Below are 13,886 nucleotides of genomic sequence, written 5' to 3' on the forward strand. Positions count from 1 at the left end.
ACAAATATGGCCGTCTTTGGATGAGGACACGGACTCAAACAGTCCAAAACTGAGCTTTTATTTATTCTGCCAAGATACAGATCAATGCTCCTGATTAATCAGTTTGATTTATAAAATCAGATTCCTACAAAACCAGAACACAAACTTTGAACACAGCTCTTCTTTGTCTCCTCTTCATCACTGTTCATGATTGAAGCCGAGGAACGATGAGCGTTCTCAGGTTAACGGTGCAAGGACTGTGAGTCCGTCCATGTCCAGCTCCACAGAGTGGACGCTGAAGTCTCCCAGACCCTGAAACACACCAGAAACCATCAACACAGGACAGATGGTCAGGAATTACTCTGCTCCGCCAGAGCAGCTTAGCATGATCCACAGTTCAGAATAATCCCCCTGTATCACACGCCAGCCCCGTAGAAAACAAGACAATTTAGCTCCTCCCACCTTAGGCTTTTTTTTTTTTTTTTTTTTTTTTAAGCTTGCTTCTTCTGATCAGACGCCTCTCTGTGACATCATCCAGAGTCAAGAGTAGAAAATAAACTGTCTAGATCAGTCCACACTGAGCTCATTATAAACTTTGTTTTACAGGAGCAGCTCTGACATGTTTTGAACTAAAGATTTTAAACCTGAGTTAAGCTTTAAAACTAATGACAGGGTTTATTTGAGGCCCCAGTGGGTTGTGAAGTCATCTTTCCTGACTAAAGGTCAAAGGTCAACTGCTGTTGTAAAAGCTTTGCTGAACAAACTGTACCGTCTCCTGTAAAGCGAACCTGTGAATGTGTGGGTTTATTAAAGCTGAACGACATCAAACGTAGATACGTTGGACTCGCTGCTCCGCCCTGTGGTTCAAAGTGGTATTACATGAACGTACAGCATATCACCGACTCAGGTCTTGTATTTATGTTTGTTCTATTCATAGAATAGAATAAATTTGACCTCTGACCCTGACCAATTCTTACCGGCATGTTGTTGAGGACCTGCAGCACCGCCTCCCGCTGTCGGGGCTCTCGAGTCAGCAAATAAAGGAAGCCGCCGCCACCGGCCCCGGCCAGACTCTGGCCCAGGACCAGCGGCCTCAGGGCCTCCATCATAGCGCGCACTGACGCTGGCTCGCAGCCCGGGGCCATCAGCTTCTTCTGCTGCCATGAGCGGTCCAGACACTCCCCCAGCCTGGACAGAGAACCTGTAGGGGAAGTGGTCATTTAGCCTTTCTGAAACACACTGACGTTGGGCACACTGCATTCTGGGAAATGTAGGAAATGTCCCACTGAAGCGTCTCACCGTCCACGCAGGCCCGAGCGCACTCCTCTGAATTACACACCAGCTGCTGGGCGTTCTGCACCATCGACGGCAGGCGGCTGTACCAGCTGCGGACCACATCCTGCATGCAGGACACACATCATCATCACCAGCTTCATCTCAGCAGCTTTATTCCAACCCTGACGGCTCTCTGTTACTCGGAGTCTTGTCACATTCGCTCTGCTTGTTTTTACCTTGACGAGTTTCACTTTTCTCCTCTTTGACTTCATGAATCGACTTTTGTTTTTAACTTTTTAAGATGAAAGAGGAGCTGAGAGTGGAGCAGACAGGAAAGAAAGGAGAGCCCACTCCAACAGCTCCACCTCCACCCTCGCCTGCAGCTCCATCCCCCTCAGGAGAGAGATGTGCAGACTCCGGCCAGGCCAAGCTGCTGCCCCTGATGGCTCCGCCTTCAGAGATTCTGGAGACAGGAAACCTCAACCCGCCATCTGAAGCTGCTGCAGTTCGTCTACCAGCCCTGTATCAGTGTGGAGGATGCCACCACCACCATCATCATCATCATCATCGTCATTATTGTGATGTCTGATCAGTCCTGGGAACAAAGACGTGCAGCCAGACAACCCGACAGGTGGACCGCAGTCTGAGCAGCACAGGTGATTTCCAGCCTCCAGGTACATGCAGCAGGATGATTACAGGAGGGTGGAGGACAGATGTGAGCTTAACCATCCTACGGCTGGACTTCAGGAAGCAGGCTCCTTCCCCCTCTCTCCCCCGTCAGTGGGTGAGGAGGGGGAGGAGTGCTCCTAACCTGTCTTTAAAACTCCTGAGGAGCCGCACGTCGTGGTGCTGCCAGTGTTTTTTAAGCAGCAGAATTAAGGAGCGTGCTCGTACACAGAGAGCGTCTCATTGGTTGATCCTGAAAGTACCCACCTGCAGCAGATTTCGGGCCAGCCGGGTCTTCCCGGTGTAGACCAGCAGGAGGTGCTGCTCCAGAGCAAGCGAGAACTCCTCAGGAAGACTGAGACGCTCCACCTGCACCTGCAGGGGGAGGGATGCTCTGGATCGACCCACCTTTACTCCGCCTACCAGACCCCCCACCTGATCCTGCCAGCCTCCTCCTGCAGGAGGAGGAGGAGGAAGATGAGAAGGAGCAGGAGAAGGTGTTTAGTGATGAAGGGCGTGACAAACCTGTGGTAAGAATCTGCTCCAGGTACAAAACGGCGTGGATCAGGGAGTCCGTGTCATAGGTTCGCCTGGTACACCTGTACACCGCGGCCAACAGCGCCCCCGCCAGGATGCTGCTGGTACCTGCAGAAAGAGGACCAATCAAAGTGCTGAACTCCTCCATCACCTACAAGCTCTGTTTCCTGTTTCTCACCCAATCCCGATCCCGTCGGCAGCTCCGACCAGCTGTGGAGCTCCACCCCTCCTCCCCACCGCTCCATCAGCTGATGCCCCAGAGGATGCTGGGAGGTCAGGGACACCAGCCCACTACAGACACACACCACCTTCAGCAGCGCTCCTGTAACACACAGACACACACAGTCAGCTTCCCACTTCCTTCCTGTTGTCCCAGTTTAGCCGGTAAACGATGTACCGGGAGCGTGAGGCTGACTGTAATCCTTCAGGTCATCCAGGCTGTCGCACGCCGTCTCCGTGGAAATCCCACTGCTCCGCCCTCCAGTGTAGCTGACCAGCAGGAGGCGGGGCTCAGAGATGCGACGTGCTCTAGCACCAATAGGACGCTTCCCGTCCACCTTCACCGCAACGTTTGTGACGGAGCCCCCGTGCTCGAATGCGATTGGTGGAGTGTCACTCCAGCCGCCTGAAACACAGACACAGGGTCAGCGTCTAAAGGACCAACTGCCCCTGAATGCACCATGAACCTTTATCCAATGACCTGCTAAATCCAGCCTAGCTGGACACTCCACTTCCTGCCACTGTCCAAGGGGCTGGACTTTGCCCTGTCCAATGGAGATGAATCTTTGAGATGACATCACAGCCTTCCGTAACAGCACCTGTCCGGCGCCTTCGTAGTGCCGCGCCGCCCGCACCAGCAGATCAGGCCTGTAGGAGGCAGCAACACCCAAGGCGTTTACCATCGCTATATCAGCCAGACCATGTGACACAAACAGTGCAGCGCCCACCTGCTGAGCCAGTGCTGCCGCTGCACGGTGAGTGCGTGGACTCCGCCCCTCAGGTCACCCTCCTCCAACATGGCGTAGGCGGAGCTCCAGGCTTCATTAGCCGCTGGCCCGCTCCTCAGACCTCCCCGCCCGCTGGCCATGCACACCAACACGTCCGCGATGCAGGAGAGACAGCGGGCAGCCACGCCCAGATCTGCTCCGAGCTCCACCCCCTGCTCATTGCTCCCTGCAGCGACTGAAAACAAACTAGAATTACCAAAGGAACCTCAGCAAGTTTCCTGAAACTGGCCAATCAGAAAACTTATTTGATACACAGAAGGAGGAGCCAAAACTGGCTGTTTCTATGGGCCCATCATAGAGGAGCGGACACTCACTGCTGTCCAGAGCTTCCAGCAGCGCCCCCTGCTGGCCTCCCAGCACAGCGGCCCTGACGCAAGGCAGCAGGCAGACGTCCGAGCGCCCCCTCAGGGCGTCGGCCACACGCCGCCTTCCCACCAGGAACAGCAGCTCCTCCCTTCGCTGTAGCTCCGTCTCCTGGTGGGTGAGCAACAGCACCTCCTTCAAAGAAAGCCTCCACGCCTCCCTCCACCCTCCCAGGCAGCCGTCCCCCCCCAGCAGCCAGGCCACGCCTCCCTCTAGACCCACAGCACCTCCTCTGGGGTGGAGGACTGGGAAGAGGCGAGCTTCCAGGAGGGAGCGCCGTTCTCCTCGAACCCACAGCTCCTCCGACCTGAGGACACGCACAGAGACACAACCACACACATGTGACATTTGTGGAGGTCAGGAGGTCAACGATGTCATTAATATGACTAACATACTGACATAAAAACAAAAGTTTTCCATCCAGAAGTCTCAGCTCAAACTACATCAAACAGATGGAAGTTTAACTGTTTCTGAACTAAAACCTGAAGCTGTGCAGCCGAGGACACGACGTGAGTGTTGGGAGGAGGAGGAGGGAAAGATGAAGCACATCTGGTCAGGTGGGAATTCTTTTACCTCCACAGTTGTAGTTCTTTCTTGATTAGACTAATCAATCATATTTTTGTATTTTTTAATTCTTTTTTTTTTTATTTTTATAAATCTCAGCATTTCCTGTATGTATTTCCAATTAATTTCCAGCGTTGAACAGGCATAAATTATGAATTTTTTAATGAGGCTTTTATTGTGAAGTTCTTCATATTCAGGAGAACTTTTTATTTCACTTAAATTCAGTTTCATTTACATAAAATGTAAATGATGGTGATGGCAGCTACATTGTAACTGACAGAGGCGAGGCTGCCGGACACTGGCGCCACCAGTAGGCAGCGGGGGGAAGTGTCTTGCCCAAGGACACAACGGCCGAGACTGTCCAAGCCGGGGTTCGAACCGGCAACCTTCCGATTAAAAGACGAATTCCCAACTCTTGAGCCACGATCGCCCCCACATTTTAAGATAAAGAACGGCTCGGGGGGGGGGGGGCAGCCGTTTAAGGGACCGGCTGTGGGTGAGAGGTGCTGAGTCTTACTGTGTTCCCGTCCTGCTGTAGAAGTTGTTCCACGTCTGGTTGAGGAAGGAAGCGTTGCTGTCGTCAGAGGAGATCTGAGGAAGAGGAGGAGACATCAGATAACACTGGAACGCCACATATGCCCTGAGGAGGCGGCGGCCCAGGAGAATATAAAGATCTCCTGTGTTTTACCTCCAGGTCGTCGTGCGCTCCCATCACCGTGTAGACGTACAGCTGCAGCTCCCCCAGCTCAATCCGATGTCCCTGGATGATGATGTCACTGCTGAGAGGCAGGAGCCGGAGACTTGGTGAGGTCGACAGCTCGAGACCTGACAGCAGACAGCCTGTTGGGACGTCCAGAGGACCCTGACGGTCAGACGGTGGAAATGTTGACACGTTGTCTCCATAAAAACACTGACTTCCTGCTTCTGATCTAACATCATGTCTGGAGAAACATGCAGTGTGGAAATACTAGACTCTGCTCTCAGGAGAGTGCAGTCAGAATACAGTCTGGGTCTGAAACTCCTCCCCACCTGTAGGTGGCAGTGTTGCACCACTGCTCCTGCAGCCACGGAAACGGCTCCCTCCAAAACGCTATTGATCACCCGACCTCCTTCGCTCAACACGTCCTCGTTCTGATGAAACAGGAAGTGGAGCAGAGTTAAACGCTTGTTGATTGATCAATAATGGAGGCCTGACCTCTGGTGGCCACAACATGAACTGCAGTCATCGCTGAGCTTGCGTGACATTTGTCTCACTAAATGAACCCTCCGTGAATTTTCCGCTGATGATCAAATCTGTGGAAGTAAGCTGTCGTCCTTCAGTCAGAAATCATCCCACATCACGTATGGAGGGTCGAGAGAATAAACAATTCAAAATATGAAGTCGTTTTATTTTGAAAACTTATTATTATTTTGCAGTTCAGAGAGATCCTAGATAATATCCTGATGGAGTGGCAGAGCCTCTGCTGGGAAGTCCTTGGACACCGGGTATCCCAGAATGCATTTCAAATTAAGTCACAGGTGCATATGTACTGTCCCTTTAAATAAAAACATTAAAAGAAAAGCTTTGAAAGACGCTCGAGACAGTGCAGGACAGAGAACGTGACATAATTCATCAAACTGTAAAACAACTACATGTTTTTACAAAACTTCGTAATGTAGTTTAATTAATTAACGACACATTTAAGGAATTAACATATAAAAATATTTTAATGTGTTTAACATGTATTTCCAGTTTGAATGAATTCACTTGTCATTTTCTGATGTATTTATTTCATTTTGACAACATGGGGAAGCTGGAGTCGGGGAAGCGCTTAGTTTCTCACATGCCCACAAAAACAAGCACCAATTACACAATTATTCATAAACTGTACATAAAGGATGGAGGCAGGAACAATCACCTGGATATGCGAGAGAGTGTTTCTCCCCGTCCAATCGCGGCTCAGTCGGTCGACGTGCGCCTTCCCAGACAGAGTCAGGTAGTCGTAGCGACCGCCGGGGACGTACACTGTGAAACGAGGACATGTCAGCAGGCAACGGCGGCATAAAGAAAGAGCGAACGGAGGAGGTGGAGAAACTGACCCAGACTCAGCGGAGCTCCTCTCAGGATCCTCCACAGCTCTGCCCTGCCGCTCCTCACCACCGCCCCCTGCGGCCCGACCGCTGAACTGCAGCCGGCTCGCTCCTCGCTCACAAACTGATCCCGAGTCAGATCCGAGCAGAGACACTTTAACACGTCCAGGAAGAGAGACACCTGAGGAGGAACCACAGCGAGGAGTCACATCAGCATCCACCAGGAAACAACTCGGGAATCTTTATCGCTCCAGCTCGTGCTGCTGCTTTTAAATATGGACGACAGGACGTTAAATTACAGCCGGCCATCTGTCGGAGCAGGTAACTCTGTAGCGCCTTGAACGCAGCACATCTCGTCGTGTGAGGGCCTCATCGTCACGCGTGATGGATCTGAACTTTCTACGGTTAGATGTCTAGTAGCCATGACGATGACTGCGACTCGCCCGACAAACAAAAGTCGTTACAAAAAGCCCAACATCGTCTCCACGGTGATTCACGCCGCTCAGTGTCGATGTTTCAAACCGGGATTATGATCTCGGGTAAACGAGTACAGGTCAGAGGTCATGTTAGTCCTGTGGGCGGGACTCACAGTCACACACTTTATAAAATCAGCATCGTAACTCAAACTTTAGTTGTTTTGTTAAAACTCATATTTCTCGATTTAGTGAAAGGATTGTTTTGACTTTTTATTTTTAATTACAAATCATTTCACTTCATTTTTACACACATATAATATCATATATAATATTTTGATCTATTTTTTGTAGATCACATCAATGCTCGGGTTATGGACTTTCATAGTTTCATGTATCATATATTTGGTGTTTAATTTCATATATTTAATTTATTTTAATCCCAAAAACATTTTTTCTTTCCATTACACAACTTCAGCAACTTTCTCGTATTTATCTTTTTTTTCCACTTGAAACTCTCATCCTTCATCATGACATCTCCAAGTCTTAGTTCTCTTCCAGACTAACTTCCCTGGATGACAAATACACGTACCTGGAGGGGCGGAGCTCCAGAGTCCAGCCCCAGGTAAGTGCAGCCGTCCAGAGGCGGCGTGACGTGAGTCTGCAGTAACTTCTCGGACACGGACCTGCTGAAGAAGACCGGACCCGACACCTGCAGACACACACCTCACCATGAGCATAAACCAACATGTGCAGAGTGATTATTAAACACAAAGGCTCAAAATGACATTAAAAAAAAAATCACAATTATATTAAAATGATTAAAAGTATAAAATGATCAGTCTTAAAGTATTCGGCCGTGGAGAATCTGTCAGTGACTTTGTGATGTGTTTCAGTTTGAGCCTAAATGGCTTCTCCTGGAGAATTAAAAGGTGTGTTTGATTTGAGCTAGAAGACGCACCAGTGGCACTTTCCCATCAGGCATTGCAGCGCGCTGGATCTGCTCTTTGGTGCCTCGATAGATGATGTCTCTGACTCGTCCCTGACGGAAAACAACATTTAAATATTCAAAAGAGAAAAGAGGAGAGCACATGGAAAAAAGGTGTGAATGAACTAAGTGAGCACCTGTGAGTCGGACAGGTAGACCCCATGATTGGCTGCATAGGTGACGTCACCAGGTAACGCCAAAACCCGAACACCTGAGAATCCGTCCCAGGACAAACCTGACCAACACGAAAGCGTGACGAGGAGGAGGGGGATGGTTCGATTAAATTCATGACGTTTCCAGGATCACCGGGGCTTCGACCCTCTCACTGTGCTCTACCAGCATGCAGTAGTACTGTATGTGTGCACTGAGAGTACTGTGTGTGGCACACTTACCAAAGTCAGGAGGGACAGCGAGGATCATGTCGGTGCTGCAGACCCAAACACCGGGAGGAGAACCGGGACAGATCTGAACGAAAACACAACAGTGTTCAGCGATTCAAGGCAAACTGAAGTGGCCCCGACACTCAACCCTGCAGCATCCCACGTTTAAAGGGTCTTTCTGGGGACGGTGTGGAAGCTCACCTGGTTGCTGAGGCGGTCCAGCAGCAGATCCAGACAGCAGACTGGAGCCTGGACCTTCTGATCGGGCTTCTCTTCAGGAAGCCAGCAGAACGCTCGGCTGCAGGAGCTCCAGGGAAAGTCCCGACCCTGAGGACCGATCGGAAAAATCAGCCGCGGCACAAAAACATCAGAGAGGCGCTGCTGTGTGACTCACCGTGTGGAGGATGAGGATGTAAGCGTCATCCAGAACATCGGCAGTCACCACCTGAGAGAAAAACAGGTGATCGCATAAAGGACGTGTGACAGTTTGTCTCCTGTTGCAGTGGGAGGAGCTAAAGCAGCATGTTTCAGACTGAGACACAGCTAAGACGAAGGAGGATTATTCTAAACCGAGAATCACGCAGAGAGAAACGATCCGAGGAGATCATGTGCTTTCTAGATCAAAACAACGGGCACATCTTTGGGTTCTCTGGTTTTTGCAGGGTCATGGTCACTAAGGATCAGGTGAAGGAGAGCGGCTGAGGACTCACTGTGTGCCCGGCTCTGCTGCTCAGGTGCTCCGCGGCCACCAGCAGAGCGTTCAGCGTTGCCCCGCCGCTGCCCAGCGGCTCCTGGCGGTCCCTGACGGTCAAAACCAACGCACCCGCAGAGAGGACACCCCGCTGCTGCCTCAGCTCCAGCTCTGATGGACACACAAAAGTAGAAGTGAGATCATAACAACGCCAAACTCTCACTGCAAGCAGGAACATTTCCAAAAGAAACCTCTTTAGAAGGAGTCTATAAACTGAGTGGGTGTTGCATGATTTTAGAGCAAACAGCTGCACCTCAGTGGCTCTACTGCAGCTCAGATTTATCCAACACAGCTCGGACGCAACAGCAAAGGTTTAGATCAGCTGACTGAGATCAATACACTATCGTTGAACTATGACCAAGCTAATTTTAGGATATTTGGCAACAGGCAAAAAATGACATTTTATGTATGGCAATAAATGATCAGCGACATAATAATAATAATAATAATATTAATGGATTTATATAGCGCTTTTCAAGGCACCCAAGACACTATCAGTGTCCACCAGCACTGACTAACAGGGGCCAGAGCAGGCGACATTTCCTTCGGGATAAAGTATTTCTGATTTTGATTCGGATTGAAGGAAATTTAAAACTGCTGGCTAAGGGTAAACGTAAATTCAGTAAGATCATAATTCACATCGGCAGTAATGACACCCGGTTACGCCAATCGGAGGTCACTAAAATCAATATTGAATCGGTGTGCAACTTTGCCAAAACAATGTCGGACTCTGTAGTTTTCTCTGGTCCCCTCCCCAATCAGACCAGGAGTGACATGTTTAGCCGCATGTTCTCCTTAAATTGCTGGCTGTCTGAGTGGTGTCCCAGAAACGATGTGGGCTTCATAGATAATTGGCAAACCTTCTGGAGGAAACCTGGTCTTGTTAGGAGAGACGGCATCCATCCCACTTTGGATGGAGCAGCTCTCATTTCTAGAAATATGGACAAATTTATTAAACCCCCCAAAATATGACTATCCAGAGTTGGGACCAGGAAGCAGAGTTGCAGTCTTACACGCCTCTCTGCAGCTTCTCTCCTCCTGCTACCCCCCCAAAAACCCATCTCCATAGAGACTGTGTCAGCTTCCAAACAGACAAAAAACAAACTAAAAACCAGCAACAAACAACGTAAACATAAACAATTACAAAGAAAGAACAATACAGTATCCACATCTGAACCAAAGAGTAAAACAGTGAAATGTGGATTATTAAATATTAGGTCTCTCTCCTCCAAGTCTCTGTTAGTACATGACTTAATAATTGATCAACAAATTGATTTACTCTGCCTTACAGAAACCTGGTTGCAGCAGGATGATTATGTTAGTTTAAATGAATCAACACCCCCGAGTCATTCTAACTACCAGAAACCTCGAAGCACAGGCTGAGGGGGCGGTGTGGCAGCAATTTTTCACACCAGCCTGTTAATTAATGAAAGACCAAGACAGACTTTTAATTCATTTGAAAGCCTGATGCTTCGCCTCGTCCACCCCAGCTGTAAACTCAGAAACCAGTCTTACTTGTTATCATCTATCGTCCACCTGGGCCTTACACAGAGTTTCTGTCTGATTTCTCAGACTTTATATCTAATTTAGTTCTGAGCTCAGATAAAATAATTATTGTGGGTGATTTTAACATCCATGTAGATGCTAAAAATGACAGCCTCAACATGGCATTTAATCTGTTATTAGACTCAATTGGCTTCTCTCAAAATGTAAAAGAACCCACCCACCACTGTAATCACACTCTAGATCTTGTTTTAACATATGGCATAGAAACTGAACATTTAACAGTGTTTCCTGAAAACCCTCTGCTGTCTGATCATTTCCTGATAACATTTACTTTTACAATAATTGATTACACAGCGGTGGAGAGTAGACTTTATCACAGTAGATGTCTTTCTGAAAGCGCTGTAACTAAGTTTAAGAATATAATCCACCCACTGTTATCATCTTCAATGCCCTGTACCAACATAGAGCAGAGCAGCTATCTGAACGCCACCCCAACAGAAGTCGATTATCTTGTTAATAATTTCACCTCCTACCTACGTACGACTCTGGATACTGTAGCTCCTGTGAAAACTAAGGTCTCTAATCAGAAGTACCTGACTCCGTGGTATAATTCTCAAACACGTAGCCTAAAGCAGATGACTCGTAATCTGGAGAGGAAATGGCGTGTCACAAATTTAGAGGATCATCATTTAGCCTGGAGAAATAGTTTGCTGCTTTATAAGAAAGCCCTCCGCAAAGCCAGAACATCTTACTATTCATCACTGATTGAAGAAAATAAGAACAACCCCAGGTTTCTCTTCAGCTCTGTAGCCAGGCTGACAAACAGTCAGAGCTCTGTTGAGCCAACCATCCCTTTAACGTTAACTAGTAATGACTTCATGAACTTCTTCACAAATAAAATTTTTATCATTAGAGAAAAAATTACCAGTAATCATCCCACAGATGTAATATCATCTACAGCTACTCTTAGTACCATTGATGTTAAGTTAGACTCTTTTTCTCTAATTGATCTTTCTGAGTTAACTTCAATAATTACTTCCTCCAAACCATCAACGTGTCTTTTAGACCCCATTCCTACAAAACTGCTCAAAGAAGTCCTGCCATTAATTAATTCTTCGATCTTAAATATGATCAACCTATCTCTAATAATCAGCTATGTACCACAGGCCTTCAAGCTGGCTGTAGTTAAACCTTTACTCAAAAAGCATCTCTAGACCCAGCAGTCTTAGCTAATTATAGGCCAATCTCCAACCTTCCTTTATATCAAACATCCTTGAAAGAGTAGTTGTCAAACAGCTAACAGATCATCTGCAGAGGCTTATTTGAATAGTTTCAGTCAGGTTTCAGAGCTCATCACAGCACAGAAACAGCTTTAGTGAAGGTTACAAATGATCTTCTTATGGCCTCTGACAGTGGACTCATCTCTGTGCTTGTCCTGCTAGACCTCAGTGCAGCGTTCGATACTGTCGACCATAATATCCTATTAGAGCGATTAGAACATGCTGTAGGTATTACAGGTACTGTGCTGCAGTGGTTTGTATCATATCTATCTAATAGACTCCAGTTTGTGCATGTAAATGGAGAGTCCTCTAAGCATATTCTTACTCTGGATGGCATTACCTTGGCCTCCAGTAACGCTGTGAGGAACCTTGGAGTCATTTTTGACCAGGACATGTCCTTCAATGCACATATTAAACAAATATGTAAGACTGCGTTCTTCCATTTGTCCAACATCTCTAAAATTAGTCCTAATAAACTGGCCTCATCAGTGTCCACCAGCGCCCCCTCAGGCCGCTCGGTGTAACTCAAGCTCAAAGAGCATGTACTGCGCGCATGCGCCTCACCTCTCTGGAACGCGTAAACGCTGTCTTTATGCTGGCACGTCAGCACCACCACGGTCCATCGGAACCCGCAGCTCTCCGACATCATCACACGGTCACAGCTAACCTGGGCTAACCCAGGCTACCACAGCAGCTACTGCACGGCTCACTGCCGCCGGAGGGGCGGGGCTAGCCAGACCTGTTCCGGTTAAACAGGTGTCCGTGAAGGATCACCTGAGGCTGAAACCTTCAGGCTGAAACGTCTGAAGTGGCTTTTATGGTACAGGCACAGGTCAGCCCTGCGAGAGTATCCGGTCCAACCCGTCTGAGGAGTTGGTCTCACTAAAACACCCGTTTCCTCTCTGTGACCACCATCTGCAATTCTGCGCTGTTTGACCGCCCGGGCTTCCGTAGGCAGCAACCTGTAGCGCTTGGTTTCAATACTGGAACCTCCCGGTGCGGCGGTTACTTTTAAGGATACAGGCAATAGAAGTTGAAAGAAAAAAACAAAAACCCCACTAGTGTATAATATTTCAAAGAAAAAAAAAGTAAAACTTGGAGTAAAGGAAACACTTTAAACCGCGGGACACCCCAGAGTAAAAACCGAGCACCCGTTTCAATCCAAACCCTCTAAACAATTCAAGATATCAAAAGATATCAAAAGATATCAAAAAAACCACTCAAAAATGAACACTGGAGTTTTTTTATTATTGTATTTAATAAATGCAAATTAAGATTTACATACAAAGAACACAAACATTAAAAATACTGTAAAAACAAACAAAAACAGTCTTCTGACCACTTACAGTTTATTCATTCAGCGATTATCTGGGACTGCTCACTCCCTTTTATTCCCAAGTTTAAATAAAGAGCTGAAACATCACATTTATGAGCCATGACTTCGACCCTGGGCCTTTGATCTCCCGGCGGCGGGCACACCTCCGTCTCCACTGAGCCAGCAGAGGTGGAGGCAGGCGGCTGCTGCAGGTTCTCGGGGATAAACGTCAGGAACAGCAGCAGTGGTTTGAATGCCCCGAGCACGCCGTCCAAGGAGCATCCAGACCTGCAGGTTTGGGGACCCTCAGTCTCCACCCACCTGTAAACCTGCCCCACCCAGACTCCACACTTTACACACACTGTTGCCGTGGTAGCAGGACACGTGTGAAAGTGGAATAAGTCAAATCATCACTATCGATGTTTCTGCTCAGTTTGAACTCCTAAATGTCGAACTTCTCCTCGCAGATGCAGTGCCCGTTCTCCTCGTAGTCCTCCCGCATCACCACCATCTCGTCATAGTCGGGGTTATGAGCCAGCAGCTTCCCGCCCTCCCAGGCGTAACAGACGGGACTGCGAGACACAAACACAGCGTTAAAGTCTCCGTCATCGGACAGCAGCATCCGCAGGTCAGCTAACCAACCACGTTTACTCATCTCTAACGCCACTTGGTGAAGATTTTGAGGCTGTGAGGATGAGGAGCACTTACTTTGCAGGAAACACGACAGACACGGGCAGGTGGGCGGGGACCAGCGCCCGCAGCTCCGCCTCCAGCCGCTCTCTGAAGCCGGGA

General features: G+C 48.4%; 2 protein-coding genes across 2 annotated transcripts in view; both read right to left on the minus strand.

The window, feature by feature from the left end:
• Window positions 1-42: 42 nt before the first annotated feature.
• fcsk (fucose kinase) lies at window positions 43-12,732 on the minus strand. The gene is made up of 23 exons (XM_085415082.1): window positions 12,344-12,732; window positions 8,953-9,104; window positions 8,637-8,687; window positions 8,444-8,569; window positions 8,255-8,327; window positions 8,000-8,097; window positions 7,836-7,916; window positions 7,467-7,586; window positions 6,471-6,642; window positions 6,290-6,396; window positions 5,421-5,522; window positions 5,080-5,253; window positions 4,909-4,982; window positions 3,779-4,134; window positions 3,405-3,639; window positions 3,158-3,324; window positions 2,855-3,082; window positions 2,636-2,779; window positions 2,446-2,565; window positions 2,188-2,375; window positions 1,279-1,378; window positions 957-1,180; window positions 43-291 (listed from the first exon to the last, which is right to left on the minus strand). Exons 1-23 carry the CDS (start codon window positions 12,426-12,428, stop codon window positions 217-219), a joined length of 3,252 nt encoding a protein of 1,083 aa, XP_085271208.1. The 5' UTR covers window positions 12,429-12,732; the 3' UTR covers window positions 43-216.
• Window positions 12,733-13,006: 274 nt separating this feature from the next.
• The window catches only part of actr6 (actin related protein 6), a 7,163-nt gene continuing 6,283 nt past the window's right edge, over window positions 13,007-13,886 (minus strand). Inside the window, exons 10-11 of the mRNA XM_085415087.1 lie at window positions 13,803-13,886; window positions 13,007-13,666 (exon numbers count right to left, since the gene is read on the minus strand). The exon at window positions 13,803-13,886 is cut by the window's right edge and continues 55 nt beyond it. Coding sequence (XP_085271213.1) covers window positions 13,537-13,666; window positions 13,803-13,886 — 214 coding nt within the window. The 3' untranslated portion in view covers window positions 13,007-13,536. The remainder of the gene's footprint in view (window positions 13,667-13,802) is intronic.

This window comes from Rhamphochromis longiceps, linkage group LG7, assembly GCF_057381845.1.
Source record: "Rhamphochromis longiceps isolate RC_006_pf linkage group LG7, R_longiceps_female_GT1.1, whole genome shotgun sequence".
Classification (NCBI taxonomy): Eukaryota; Metazoa; Chordata; class Actinopteri; order Cichliformes; family Cichlidae; genus Rhamphochromis; species Rhamphochromis longiceps.